The sequence below is a fragment of the Mauremys reevesii genome, linkage group 1 (assembly GCF_016161935.1).
Source record: "Mauremys reevesii isolate NIE-2019 linkage group 1, ASM1616193v1, whole genome shotgun sequence".
Lineage (NCBI taxonomy): Eukaryota > Metazoa > Chordata > Testudines > Geoemydidae > Mauremys > Mauremys reevesii.
In genome coordinates, this window is record NC_052623.1 from 266,887,743 (window position 1) to 266,901,827 (window position 14,085).

Here is a 14,085-nt window from a genome sequence, read left to right on the forward strand (position 1 = left end):
GCATGTGCAAACATGCAGTTTGAAAGACAGTTTCATGCGCCAGATGACTCAATTTCTTTTCTATGCTTCCTATCCTCCAGCTTTGAGCAGCAGGGGGTGCTGTGCTGCATCCAGCCAGGCGTTAAATTAAGGAGGAGAAAGGGGGAACACCATTCCCTCCCCTTTGCAGAGAGCAGAGGGAGGGGTCCCCCTTTTCTTCCTTGCTTCCCCAGAGCTCCCTTTCCTCTCGGGCAAATGCAGTGAGGACTCACCAGTCAGGGTAATCTGCTGTGGGTGCTGGAGGAGGAGCCAGCTCCTGGCTGAGAAGTTTCAGGGTCTCCCAGCCTTCCTGCTGTCAGGTGAGAGTGGTAAAGAATCACAGAGAAAGCTGAACAAGGAACTTTACTAGAATCAGGAAAGCAGCGTTATCCCTACTGCTACTCTGCCTCTCCCTCTGCTTCACTGCTCAGCTTCTGTCTAGAATCTTCCCCGCTCCCTCCCTCTCCTGCTCGGCTTGCTACTGTGAAGAAACAGGACTCACCCCTAGGTGGAGCAGCAGTAGCAGCTCCTGATGGACGAAGAAGAGGTGTCCCAGCCTGGACAAGTCTCCTATCCATCTCCTTTCTCCTAAAGGAAGATCTATCTGTACCAGGTAAATTCTTATACTGTGTCTGTCACTGTAGTATCTAAGTGCCTCCTTGGCTAGCTTCATGCTATATGGAGATCCAGTCCATCTTAAACAGGAGACTTTTATTAAACAAGTCAGCTACAACTACAGCAAAACCAGGCTTCCCTGCAGCTTGAGCCCCAGCTTTGTCTCCTTTGTTTACCAGGAACCACCTCCCTGCCTGGAACCTATACAATCCACAGAGACATCTAGTGGCTGAATAGCATAACTGCAAGTGAACGTTTCATTTCAGACCCACTTCCAGCCACTTTGCCCTGTGCGCCTGAGCAGATGGTCTCCCTTCTATCCAATCTGCTTGCATTATTCTTAAACAAGGGATCCTCAGCTGGCTGGAAGGGATATGATTATACAACAAAAGGGGAAATTAGCTTAGTCTGTGAAACACCGGCACACATCCGTGGAGGGCCAGACTGTGAGCCATTCAGTGAAAACATAACAAACCAAATAATGCAGGGGTTGCTATAGCTATAGAAGCATCTCAGACCTCCTGCCATTGTCCCAGCCAGTACACATGCCCTAACCTCCTGCCCAGCAGGGCAGGGCAGACCCCTGGATGCTGGGTCTCAGATGGTGCTCTGTGTCCCTCTCTCAGAGGGCCCAAGGACTCCTTCCTGGTAGTCTGTACAATGCAGCATCTTGAGAACCAAGCCGCATGGGGGCAGAGACTGCAGTGTTACCAATTCTACCAGCCAGCCTTGCCACCCACACTGGAATTTCAGCCTGGGGTGGGTGGTAGAGCCCCCTCTGATTGGCTGCTTCTGGGAAAAAGCAGCCAATCACAACTGCTGCAGTAAACAGGCAGAGCTTTCCCCCTACTCCAAGGGAGTTTTTGGGTAGGGCAACGGTGAGAGGGATTAGCCAACACCATTCTCACAGCAGGGGAGGAAGGACTAGAAAGCACCTAGCAGCTCAGGGCAGTTCTTCATCTCCCTCCCTCCCCTCCTGTGAACAATGGGTCAGTCTGCTCTCTGCTCCTCCTCCCCAACTCGCATTCCTGGTGCATTCCCAGGCCTGGAAGGGGGCATGGGATGCCTGGAGCTGCAGAGGGAGTAGTGGTTTACTGAGGGGCAAGGAGCAGGTGTGGGACTGGGGGGGCACAGAATTAATTATAATTTTGAAGCACCATCAGGCAGCCAGAGGTAGCCCTGTGGTGGGGACAAAGGCCATCTTAGTATATACATTTACTGCACCCCATGCCTCCCCACCCACACACACACACACATTACACTGGGGCTGGGCCGGGAGAGTTCAAAAACCAGCAGACAGACCAAAACCACAATATTAGCTATAAAAAAACCTCCTGATTTTAGGGCTAATCTCCTGATTTGGGGAGCATCTGATTCACAATTTTGAACTTTTGGGGTTAGCAAGACTGGGCTTGGGAGAGAACGGAGGTCCTTGGGAAGGTTGTTCTCCGATGTCGCTAAGCTTTCTGAGGGAAGTGCAAGACTCCCAGCAGGTAGGCAGTCCCGAGATAACCTGCCCCCAGGGGAAGTTTCTCCAGTTGCTAGAGGCTGGCATTAGTGCTGAAGCATGATGATATGCAACCCTTCCACAACTCCTGGTTACTTATTCTAGGTGGAGCTACCAGCTGTGGCTATGTCTATACTGGAGCTGGCTGGTGTCATTCCCAGCTCAGGCAGACATACACATCGGTCCATACACAGAGCAGGGATGGAAATGGTCTGCAAGGACTTCTATACAGAACTGTTCAAATCAAGAATCAATGTCCCTCTCCCAACACTCCAAGAGTCAGAAGAACGCGTCCCCTCAATAATCGTCAGCGAAGTCCGAAGCACACTACACCAGATGAAGAAGGGGAAAGCTCCAGGCAAAGATGGAATAACGGCAGAAATGATTTCCACAGGATGCAAAAAACTTTGGCAGGCCCTCGCTTTAAGATTCAGTTGATATCTTGAAGAAAGAAAAATACCATCAAGCTGGAAGGAGTCGAATACCATCTTGCTGTACAAGAAGGGGAATCGAGAAAATCTTAAGAACTATTGCCCTATATGCCTGCTCTCTCATATCTATAAACTCTTTATAAAGGTGATAACAAACCGACTCTCGCAGAGTCTGGATGAACAACAGCTGAGAGAGCAGGCAGGGTTTCGAAGAAATTTCAGCACAATCGACCATATATTTACCCTTAGACAGCTCCTAGAAAGAGCGAGGGAATACAAACTCCCGCTGTGCATTGCTTTCGTCGACTATGAAAAGGCCTTCGATGGCGTCGAGTTCAGCGCAATATTAAAGGCGCTCGCAGAGCAGGGCACTAACACGCAGTACATCAGTTAGTAGAAGGAAGCGAATACTGGATGTACAACAGACATTACCCGGTACTCTCCTTGAAACTCCCCTCTGCATCCCAATCGAGAAAGGCATAAAGCAAGGAGATATGATTTCACCAAAACTATTTACCGCCTGCCTTGAAAGGGTTATGAACAAGATCCATTGGAGGAGTGGTGTTAATATAAATGGAGAACGATTATTTCCTCTCAGATTCGTGGACGACATCGTACTAATTGCCGAAAGCACCAACCAACTACAGAGCATGCTACAAAGACTCGACAAGAAAAGCAGTCGCGTCAGTCTGAAAATGAACTGTTGCAAAACGAAATACATGCGATCAGATGTCTTACAAAAAGCTCGAATAACAATAACAGGAGAAGAAATTGAAGAAGTGGAACAGTACATATATTTGGGCCAAGAAGTTAATATGTGCCAAGACATGAACGGAGAACTCTCGCGAAGGATTATTCGAGCAGGATGGTGTGCGTTTAATTCCATTAAGGACATCCTCAAAGGAAAAATCGACAAGACCACACGTACAAATATCTTCAGTTCAACGTGCTGCCAGCCATGCTGTATGGCAGTGAAACATGGGCACTGATGAAGAGAGAAGAACAGAGGCTCTCGGTAGCTGAAAAGGCAATGGAACGAGCTGTGTTGGGAATTTCCCTTCTGGATCGTATCCCAAATGAAATGATTAGAGAATGCAGCAGTGTGAAAGATATTGTCATGGAAAGCAGATATAATAAGATACGATGGGCAGGCCACGTAGCACGGTTCACGGACAATAGGTGGACCACAATCATTACTGAGTGGTACCTGCAAGAACAGAAAAGACCACCTGGTCGGCCTCCAAGAAGATGGGAAGATGACATTGTTAAACGTTTCGGATGAACGTGGAGAAGAAAGGCAAGAATGCGAGAAGAATGGCAGACGGGTTGTGATCAGCGCAGTCTTAACGACAGCTGAAGAACAATCGATCCAGGTGAGGCTATCTGGTCACCCTAAAGCTAGCACATATGTGTAGGGTGACCAGATGTCCCGATTTCATAGGAACAGTCCTGATATGCAGGGATTTTTCTTATATAGATGCCTATTACTCCACTTCACCCCCATCCTGATTGTTCACATTTGCTGCCTGGTCACCCTACATATACGTCTACCTGAGCTGGAAATTGCACCTCCCAGCTGCAGCGTACACGTACCCTGTGGCTCCAGGCACAGGAGCTGAGAGCAGGGCCACAGTGCTCCCTCTGCTGGCACCAAGGCAGGATGGAGGAGAAGGAGGAAGCTGCCTGTCTCAAATACAAAGGAGTGTGGTGGGAGGTAGGAGCAGGAGTAGAGAGGGACAGATAGGGGGGGATAGGAGCAAGGGTGGGGAGGGGCAGAAACCAAGGATGTGGGAGAGTAAAAGCATGGCAGAGGAGGACAAGAGCCATGGAAATGGGAGGATAAGAGTGGGACGGAGTGGGGAAGATGTGCAGGAGCTGGGGACAAGGGCAGGAGTGGGAGGATGGGGCAAGGACAGGAGCCAGGGGAGGACTGGAATGGAGGGACAGGGACCGGAGTTGGACAGAGGGAGAGCAAGCAGCCGAGGGGATAGCAACAAAGGAGAGGACAGGGGCAGGAATGGGGATAAGGATAGAAGGGGACAGAGAGAAGCTGGGGAAAAATATCTGTAACCACTAGGGAACACTCCCCTACAGAACCTGAAAGTTCACAGAGCCCAAGAGTCCAGAGTTTCACCATTCCTCTGCTGTCTAACAAATAGCTGTGAAACCCCCTGGCAAAGTATGTGTCTCCATCCCCCTCTACTGGCAGGTCCACAGAGAAGATAACAGACTTCTACTGCTACCAGTTACGCCATTACTTCCAGCCTAGAGGACTGTGCTGTGAATCCAAAGATTCCAACCCTGCGGATGACCCATAGGGTTGTGGGGAGGACAGTCAATATGGTTCCATGTGATGAAATTATTGGCTTTTAAAAGTTTTAAAAACTTAGAAATTTACATTCTGAAAAATCTGTGTTAAAAGACCATTAAGGTTGCAAAGTCAAGCACTGCAGTGTTAAGACAGGCCAACATTAGACTAGGAGAATTGGTGGCATCTGCCCCCTTGAGACCTACTAATGCAGGTGCCATGGGCTTGGAGTAGGGTGACCAGACAGCAAGTGTGAAAAATCGGGACGGGGTGGGGGGTAATAAGAGCCTATATAAGGAAAAGGCCCAAATATCAGGACTGTCCCTGTAAAATCGGGACATCTGGTCACCCTAGCTTGGAGACCCATGGGCGGAAGAGGCTTATATCCTGGAATTACTTGGCACAGCTACATCCTCAGCACGCTGTGATTTGCCTTGTGCCCCTCTCCAGCCACCAAGGGGTGCTCTTGGCCAGGGTTTGCTGCCCGGACGGAAGTGGGGGAAGGGGATGCTGGCTTCCGGCATGTCTTGTTTCTTTCTCTCACAGAGTTTGAGGAAGAAGCTAGGAGGAGGAAGAGGAATTTGTTGGTGAGATGGCTGGGCTCTGACAGACTCACCCAGGCCTTGCTGTATCGTCTCTGCAGCTTGGGGACCCATAGGAGTGGAATTGCTGCAGAACCCAAAGGGGAGCAGGGGTCAGGCGGTGGAGGAGATGGGGGTTCAAATATGAGGCTTCCCCAGCCTGTAAATCCAAGGGAGGAGAGAAACTTGAATTACTCCATTGCTCCCCGTTCCTGTCATCCCAGATGTCACCCTGTCCCATCGCCCAACCGTTGTCCCTGCCCTTCCTTCTGACCTCAGTGTACCCTGTCCCGTCCTGCCAGGACCAGCAGGCGCGGCGGCGGCGGGGAAAGGCTCTTCTGGGGGGACTGTAGGAATGACTGGGAAGGGGAACTCCTAGCCCAGCACAGAGACATGGGGAAAGCAGGAAGTGGGAGAAGATGAAGAGGCCTGGACCCTAGCCCAGGGGATGGGAAATGAAAGTGGGAATAGATGAGGAGGGGGTGTCTTGTATCCCGGCACAGGGACATGAGAAAGAGGACTCTACCAATCCAGGGGCGGCGGGGAGGGAGAGATTTGTACCCAGGGCTCAAATGGCAATTACTTCACAAGAAGGGATGCAGCCTTCTCACATCCCACCCCAGCCCGGGGGACTGGCGCATCCTTGACTGTGTGTCTGGCCGGTGCAGAAGGGCAGCATGATGGGTTCCAGGCCAAGAGCAGCCCCAGCTCTATTCCCCTTTTGCCCGCCTCACTTCCTCATCAGCTCAGCTTCCCATCAATTGCCTCCTGCTTTTTGTTCTTCCTTTACTTCCTCCCTCCTGCGGCTCTTTCCTGCTCGACTGATCTCTTTCTGTGGTCTTTGATTAACTGACGTGTTCGTTTCGCCTGGGTTGAATTCAGACATAAGGTCACTAGTGAAATGAGTGCAGGGAGTTCTCAGACCACTCATCCCTGGATGTTTAGCTGCAACACCAATTCCCCAAGACTCAGAGGATTTCCCAAGACTGGCTGCCACCAATAAGGAAAGAACCTGGAACGGGAATAGCAGAGGGGACGCTGGCAGAGTTGGTGAGGGGGCCAAGAGCGAGGGGAACCGCAGGGCTGAGTCAAGGCGCAGTGGCGGAGCTGTGTCAGCAGCTAGCACTGGATGAGCAGGGAGAGCTGCAGGCCAGGGATGAGGTGCCTCTGAAGAGCCGTGTGGGGATCCCAGTACTGGGATAGGAAGGGGTGCCGCAGGCCAGGATACAGAGCTGTGGGAGGACTGGAGAGCAGGTCTGAATGAGGCTCATTGGCAGAACTTGGCCAGGGCCTCTGGGGCTGAAGTGACGGGGTGTGCTGAAGGACTGAGCTGCATTGCCTGCACTGTGTGGGTTTCGTGCAGAGGCTCCTCCCCTGGGTTGTGGGACCTAGAAATCTCAGCTTGCAGTTAATAAAAGCCCCAAACAATAAGTTTCTAGCCTTTTGCCTTGTGAAAATGGCCTTGGACATGTAAACCTGAGGGGTGAGGGGATTTGTCACTGCTTCTTCCTAAAAATCGTGGGTTATTCATGATCATCCCCCCACCCGTGGCTGCTTGGGTTTAGTCTTTGGGACACCTGTAATCCACAGCTGTGGGGCGCTGGATTTGTGGGAGGACCCCAGGCCCCACCTGGGCTGCCACAAGCTCCCTTCCCCCTCAGTGAGCCCCAATCCTCCAGTGTATTTGGAAAATTGTCCCTTGAACAGGGCCGGCTCTGGCTTTTTTGCCACCCCAAGCAAAAAAAAACCAAAAACAAACAAACAACAACAACAAAAAACACCTGCGGGCAGCCAGAGCAGCGAAGGGGGAAAACAAACAAACAACCTGCCCCCAGGCTGGAGTGGTGAAGGGGGGTTAGGGGGGACACAAACCTGTGAGCCGGCTGGAGCGGGGAAGGGAAAAAAAAAACCTGCCGGGCTTGCTACAGATCTGGCACCGCTCCCAGCAGGGTGCTCCCCTCCTCCACGCTGCTGCCCCCTACAGGGCGGCCGGAGCAGCAAAGGGGGAAAAAAAAAACTGCGGGAATGCCACCCCTTGGAATCTGCCGCCCCAAGCACGAACTTGCTCAGCTGGTGCTTGGAGCCAGCCCTGCCCTTGAAAACCTGTTTTACACGGTAGCAACTGTGCACAGAATCCAGCCCAAGTGGCCAGACTGCAGCTTTGCAGCAGGAGGCTGAGGGTGACCTAAGGAGCTTTCCAATCTTCTCATTTTATATAAAATGAGCCAGTTAGCTTTGGGGTTGCCCCATTGAACCATCTTCCAAACCCTCCCCACAACCTGATGGCCAGTCCCGTGCACGGTGCAGTGAGTATAGCAGGCAGGGATTGGGGAAATGGCTTTGCAGGCTGCTCAAGAGAGGTAATGTTAATTCAGTAGCAGGGGGTGCTCTTGGACCGAGGGGCCTGGGCATAGTTGGTGGAGGGCAGAATTGGAACAGCACAGCATGCAGCAGTGAGGTGCATAGGCAGAGCTGGGGGTGGGCACAGGGCTGGAATAGCAGGGGGTGCTGCAGGGCTGAAGTGAGGGGCCCAGGCAGAGCTGGGAGGCAGAACTGAAGAAGCATAGAGTGCTGCCGGGCAGGAGCGAGGTGCTCTGGCAGAGCTGTTGGATGTGTGGAGGAGAAGCCTGCCAGACACCTGCTCGTGTTGTGCTCGGCTTCAAGACAGCTGGCATTGTCTCACCATCCTCAGCCATAAGCCTGACAGAGAAGTAAGTGAGAGGAATCCCTGTGGCCAGCCACCAGATCGCTTCTACAGTGAACTGTGTAAAGCCCTGTGAATCCCTTGCCCTGCAAGAGGCTCTCAGAATGTTGATGCCAGCTGTCGAGCTCCCCCTGTGGGCACAATACCCTCCCCTCCTTCCCCCTCAGACCATGTCAGGACCATCATGTACAGTAGATGATAGACTGGCAACCAAGTGCAATTACCTCAAGGGGAAGTGTGCCGCCTTCCGGGGCTGGGGGGAGGGGAAGAGAGAGCTTGACACTGACAGCCCTGGTGGTTAAAGTCCTATACTTTCCAGAACAGACATAGCACAGGCAGGGCCGGGGCAAGCTCCCTCCACTGCCCTACTGGGGCAAGGCTTCCACAAGGGAGGGAGCGACTCTAGGGATGAGAGGGGAGCTCACTTTCCATGGCCCAGTCAATCCTTGCTGAGGACCCTGCCCAAAAGGGACCAGTATGGGATGGGGAGAAAGGAACCTGGTCTGGATACAAGTCCATCAGCTGTCAGCAGGGGGCAGTGCAGGACCCGGCCCACACACATTTTGGAATACTCACCTACCCGCCACCTATTGCTGATTTCTTCTGGGAGCTTAGCGCAGGGGTTGGGGGGTAAACGTTTCCCAGCACAAAACCATCCACTAACAAGTTGGCTCTTTGAGTTGCCAACTTCCCTCTTCCTCCCTTCCCAGAGCACGCTGGATCAAACCAGATGACAGTGAATCTCGAGACCAACCCCCACAGCAAAGACCTGAATGACTGCCCATGTTAAAACAGCATGGCTTTTGCTCGTGGCTTGGTCCGTTTTATTTTTAGGAAGTAACCCAGAAGGGTTTGTACGCTCTGAGAAACTTGAGTTCATCACTGCCGTCACCAATATGAGCAATATGGGGAGGAGGTGGGGGTGGAGCCTCAAAACAACGCAGCCGTCCAGCTGAAACACTTTTAGCTACTAGGCTGAAGTAGTGCTAATTGTGGCAGGCACTCACAAGAGCAGTGGAGAAAGAGAAACTGACGGCTGTTGAAAGAATTCTTCTTTCAGCGGATCTCAGGATGGATGTTTGTCCCGTCGGTAAGTCTTTCTCCTGTCTTGTTGCTGCAAGTGTTGCTAACCCACTAGGCTCTGGCAGGGCAGTGTCACCAGCTGGAGTGGGGTGCTGGGGAGGAAAGGGGAGACGAGGAGTTCCCCAGATGCTTTGGGTAGGATTTATAGCTTGCAGGTGTTGTGCTATTTTCACCTCCCTCCATCCCTCCCAGTTATTCAGGACCTGATCCAGGTCCCTGCAGATGTCACTGGGAGCCGACCCACTGACATTAATGGGACAAGCCGTTACTGAGCTTTGTACAGACAGGATATCTCTGAGGAGGAAAGCTGAATCCCTCATGTCAGTGACCCTCAGACTAGCTAGACAAGAAGCAGGCATGGAGTATGCCAGGGCCAGGCCCAGCCTGGGGCATCAGAGGTACCTGGTGCTCTGACTATAAACAACAGATTCCTTTGATGCAGCCTCGGTGTGACAGGAACAGAGGTGCAAAAGCATGACTTGTGAGTTCAAGAGTGAAATTGTGAAAGCCTTCATTTCCCTGCCCCAGCTGGGGCTAGTGCAAAGTGAGTGTGTGTAACCCCCAGCGTTCTGATTGGGCAGTGCGTGGCACTGGTGTTAATAACTGCCTGTGGGGCACAGTAACAGTAAATCAGCCCCCTGACAGAGGAGACAGGGAATGGCCCACAGCTATTGCCCTCTCCTCAACAGCTGGAAATGGGGGGTGGGAGAGAGGGAGCCCAAAGACCAGTAGCTCAGCTCAGCAAGAAAATCATAGGCCTGGACATATCCCTGCAAACCACAAAAACACGATGGACTCCAAAAGAAGCTAGAAAGACAGAAGTAGCTGGGAGGCGATGAGCAAGATAAAAAACTTATTTCCTGGTTTGGTAAGTGGTGGGCAACGAGGAGGGGAGCCAACAGAGAAAAGGATCCTGGCTGGCCTCACGCTGGCAAGGTCAATTGTCCAAGGAAAAGGTGGATCTCAAAACTGGTTGTCCAGCACGAATATATGGTTGCTCTAATGTTGTTAATAGCCGCAGTGAGTTACTTGACGTTATTAATATTGTTGTGCTTTGTACTGCAGTAGTGCCTGAGGCCCTGATTGTAAACCAGGGGCCACAGTGCTAGGTGCTGTACAAACACACAAAAAGTCCTTGCCCTGAGCAGCTTTAGTGGAGTCATTGTATTTCTGTGGTTCGCGTGGATATATCTAGGCCTATGATTTTATTGCTGATCTGAGCTATTCGTCTTTGGGCTTAGTTTGACATTGGCAGACATCTGGGAAAGGGTCTTCATTGGCAGGAAATCTGCCTTGAGGCCTTTGGAGCAGTGAAAGATACCCACCCATAACCCCACCCCGGCCGGGGACCCACAGCTGGCTGGCACCGGTTCAAAAGTCAGTTGTGCTGGGGCGGAGGCGTGGTCAGGGGGCCAAGAGTTTGGCCCAATCGAGTGTATCCCTCCAGCAGCTTTCAGTGAGGAAGCTTCTGCAGTTTAAGGTTGCCCAGCCCATGGCACGACCCCAGTGAGGGGTGGGGGTGTGAATACTCCCTTGTCCTCTGCCTGGAGTGAATCCCACTGGGGCGCAGCAACCCCTGCTGGTGCTGGGGGATGCCCTTTGCACCTCTCTGGGCCAGCTCCGGGGAATCAAGCCCATTGTCTGTTTCTGTGGAGAAAATGTTTGACTTCCTCTCCTCCTTCACAGTTCATGGATGACTGACAGGGCAAGTCTGAAAGGTGGCGACTCCCATCCAGTGATGAGCTGCCAAAATCTTAACAACCGGTTCCCTATAAAAAGTTCTGATTTAAGGGGTGGGAGCGCGGGAGGGGCCAGGGCGGGGGGGAGACATACCCGTGGGGCCAAGAGCAAATTGCCCCACTTGCCCCCCTGGCAGCCCTAGAGCTTGCAGCCCCCTCCCCCCTTACCTTGTCGGCAGCTCAAAGCAGCAGGACGACTCAGGAGCTCAGCTGAGCTGCCCAGCTGCTGGCCGTGCTGCGGCTCTTCGGGGTGGGGGAGGGCCAGGGGGAAGACATCCTCATGGGGCCAGGGACCCCTGCAGGGCCCGAGCCAATTGCCCCACTTGCCCCCTCCCCTCCCCTCTGGCCAGCCCTGGAGCTTGCAGCAGGACCTGCCCCCCACCTTGCCGGGCCTCTCAAAAAGTGGCAGCAGGATGACTCGGGAGCTCAGCTGAGCTGCCCAGCTGATGCTGGCGGCTGGCCACGCTGCAGCTGGGGGGAAGTGGGGGAAGGGCCGGGGGAGCCTCAGCCTCCCCAGCTGGGAATCCTGGGAGCAACAGGATGATTCGGCCTGCGCACTGGAGTTCTTTGCCCACCCCCTGGCCCTTTAACAACCGGTTCTCCATGGAGGTCTAATTTTAGCAACCGGTTCTTGAGAACCTGTGGGAACCGGCTCCAGCTCACCACTGCTCCCATCCCTTTCCCTGGAGGTGTGTGTGGTGGGGGGGCAAGGTGAGCAACTTCATCTTGTGTGTGGGAGAGAGCTACGCCGGCAGGGCCATGGGCTGGGCTGTGCGATGGAGCCCGCGTTCATAGGATGGAGTATGGGGAGATGATCATGTCAGAATCAGAACAGTGGTGAGGCTGGGAGAGGGATCCATGCAAGGAGGTGGGTGAGGAGCTCCGGGGTCTGCTACTGCCTCTCATTGGCTGTAAACTCAGCCTCATACCGAGGTAGACCAAAGGCCTGTGTATTGTGAATCTTGCATTTAGCCTGGCTTCTAGTATTGCCAGCACAGTTTTGTCCCCATTTCTGATGGAGGAAGGAAATTGCAGGTGCAGTTGTTCGTGTCTGCAGCGTTATGCATTTAGATGCCTAGCTACAGTGTGTGGTTTTCGGTGGGTCTGACTAGTTAAATCATTGTGATCATTATTTGGCATGCGTGCTGTGTGGTCACCAAATTTGCACCATCTACGCTGGAGATGGGGTTTGAAAATACAGGTCTGAGCCTGTCTGGGGGAGATGATAGGAGCTGATGAAACCTTTTGGGGCACTGACTCACTGATGCATTGGACTTGATTTAACTAATTCCTGTTCAGTGTGGGTGAAATTTACCCCTGGGCAGAGGGCCCAGACATGGTCTATGCATCATTTATGTCCCAGTTAATTCCTCAACATAGGGCTTACGTGGAACTTAGCTAGTGCCTAGACTCTGTGTGGTTCCTCTGTACCAGATGTGAACTTCTTCACCCTGTGATTGCAGTGCTACGCCCAGGCTCATCTTTAAGCCAGTGCAAAGATCCACTGGGACTCGCCTTTCCCAAGTTCCCAGGCTCCGTTTTCTATAAAAGCAGGGAAAGAAAGAAAGGGGAACCATTGTGCTGCTGGCAACCTCCTCTGCTGTTGGGAAAATAGAGGCCAGCTGCCTGCACTGGAGTCGATGCGCATTATTATTATTTATTATCACAGTGCCTAGGAGCACTAGGCATGGACCAGGACCCCATTATGCTAGGCGCTGTACAAACACCGAACCAAAAGACAGCCCATGCCCCAGTGAGTTTATAATCTAAGTAGAACAATTGCCCTCATTTAACCATTCAATTGATTCAATGGACAGTTCTTCAAATAAACCACTCGATTCTGGCTCATTGCAGGATTTTGTGGGCAAACGGGTGAATTTTAGGTTATTTTCTCTCCTTTCCCCACCGATTTAACTACAGAATCCAAAGCAGGCAACAAAGGACTCAAACTAGTCCTCTCGTGCCTCCGCTACCAAAATGCAGAGGTTTGCGATACCTGCTAGGGAAGCACAATGCAAGAGAGGCGCATACATTAAATTCACATACTTATTCAGTTACTTCCAATCGGAGTTAGGCACCTCACCTGCTTAGGTGCTTCTGAAAATCCCACTAGACACCTCTCTGCATCTTTAGGTGCCTAAATCCCTTCGTAAATCTGACCCACTGCCCCATTTCTTGCTCACTCTCATCTTTATTCCCCTTGTCTCCCCTTCCATGTCTGATTCAGTCTGCCCATCACTTTCTCCCTGCCCCCATCCTTGTGAAAGCGGGGGAATGGTCCCGCTATTATGGGAACTTTCCTGGCTTATACGCTGTCCCAGTGAAATGGGCTAGCAAAAGGGTCTGAGTCCTCACTCCCACTTCCTTTACCCAGAGGCCTCCCTGCCTGCCCTTGAGGGCTCCCCTTCCACTCTCCTGTGTGGCAGAGTCCTCGTAACCCCAACAAGGCTGGGCCCAGGATTCCTGGGGGGCTCGACCCCCAACCCTGCTGTGGTCACTTAGGGCAGGGGCTAGGGTGACCCCACTCCAGGGTGCTCTCTCTGCACTGGATGCTTCCCTGACCCACTGATCATTACATACAGTTCAAAGCAAATACAAAGTATTAAACAGCAATCAATTTTAAAAAATAAGGAAAAATGGGAAAGGTTAAAGGAAAACACGTCATCCCGCTCTGTGGCACGGGGACATCACAACCAGCGTCTCTGGAATGTCAGGGAAGTTCAGTCTCTTCCTCACAAGTCCCAGGCCTCCTTCTCAGGCCCTGGCTGTGCTGCAGGGATGCTGCAGGTCGGACACTTGCTCTGGCGGTGGCCACACGCTCTCAGGCTCTAGGTGGCAGGATCCCTCTTCCCAGCATCGCTCCCACCCCATTGGGGTTACGATCCCCCTCCAAGTCTGGCCTGCAAGGCATCTTGGCTGGGGGCGTCTCCCTGAGCTGGGCCCGCTGCCCAGGGTCCCCCTTGCTCTCCCCAGCTGCTCACCACACCCTGCTCTGGACTGCTTCAGCCCCAGCCCCAGCTCCATCACTCTGCCTCAGCTCCAGCCCCACTATACCTCAGCACAGCTGCAGCTGCTGCTGCTCTGCCTACAGCTCCCTGG

The 14,085-nt window shown here is 52.6% G+C and overlaps 1 protein-coding gene across 3 annotated transcripts in view; it reads left to right on the forward strand.

The window, feature by feature from the left end:
• The first annotated feature begins 9,114 nt into the window (after positions 1-9,114).
• CYTH4 (cytohesin 4) overlaps positions 9,115-14,085 on the forward strand; it is a 30,292-nt gene continuing 25,321 nt past the window's right edge. For 2 of the 3 annotated variants that reach the window (XM_039520718.1, XM_039520717.1), the window contains exon 1: positions 9,115-9,254. Coding sequence is in view for 1 of the 3 variants with exons in the window: in XM_039520717.1 (XP_039376651.1) it covers positions 9,236-9,254 (19 nt within the window). In the remaining 2 variants the exon portion in view is untranslated. Of the gene's footprint in view, positions 9,255-9,981; positions 10,116-14,085 lie in introns of those variants that run through there. The other variant, XM_039520719.1, reaches the window with a different exon arrangement.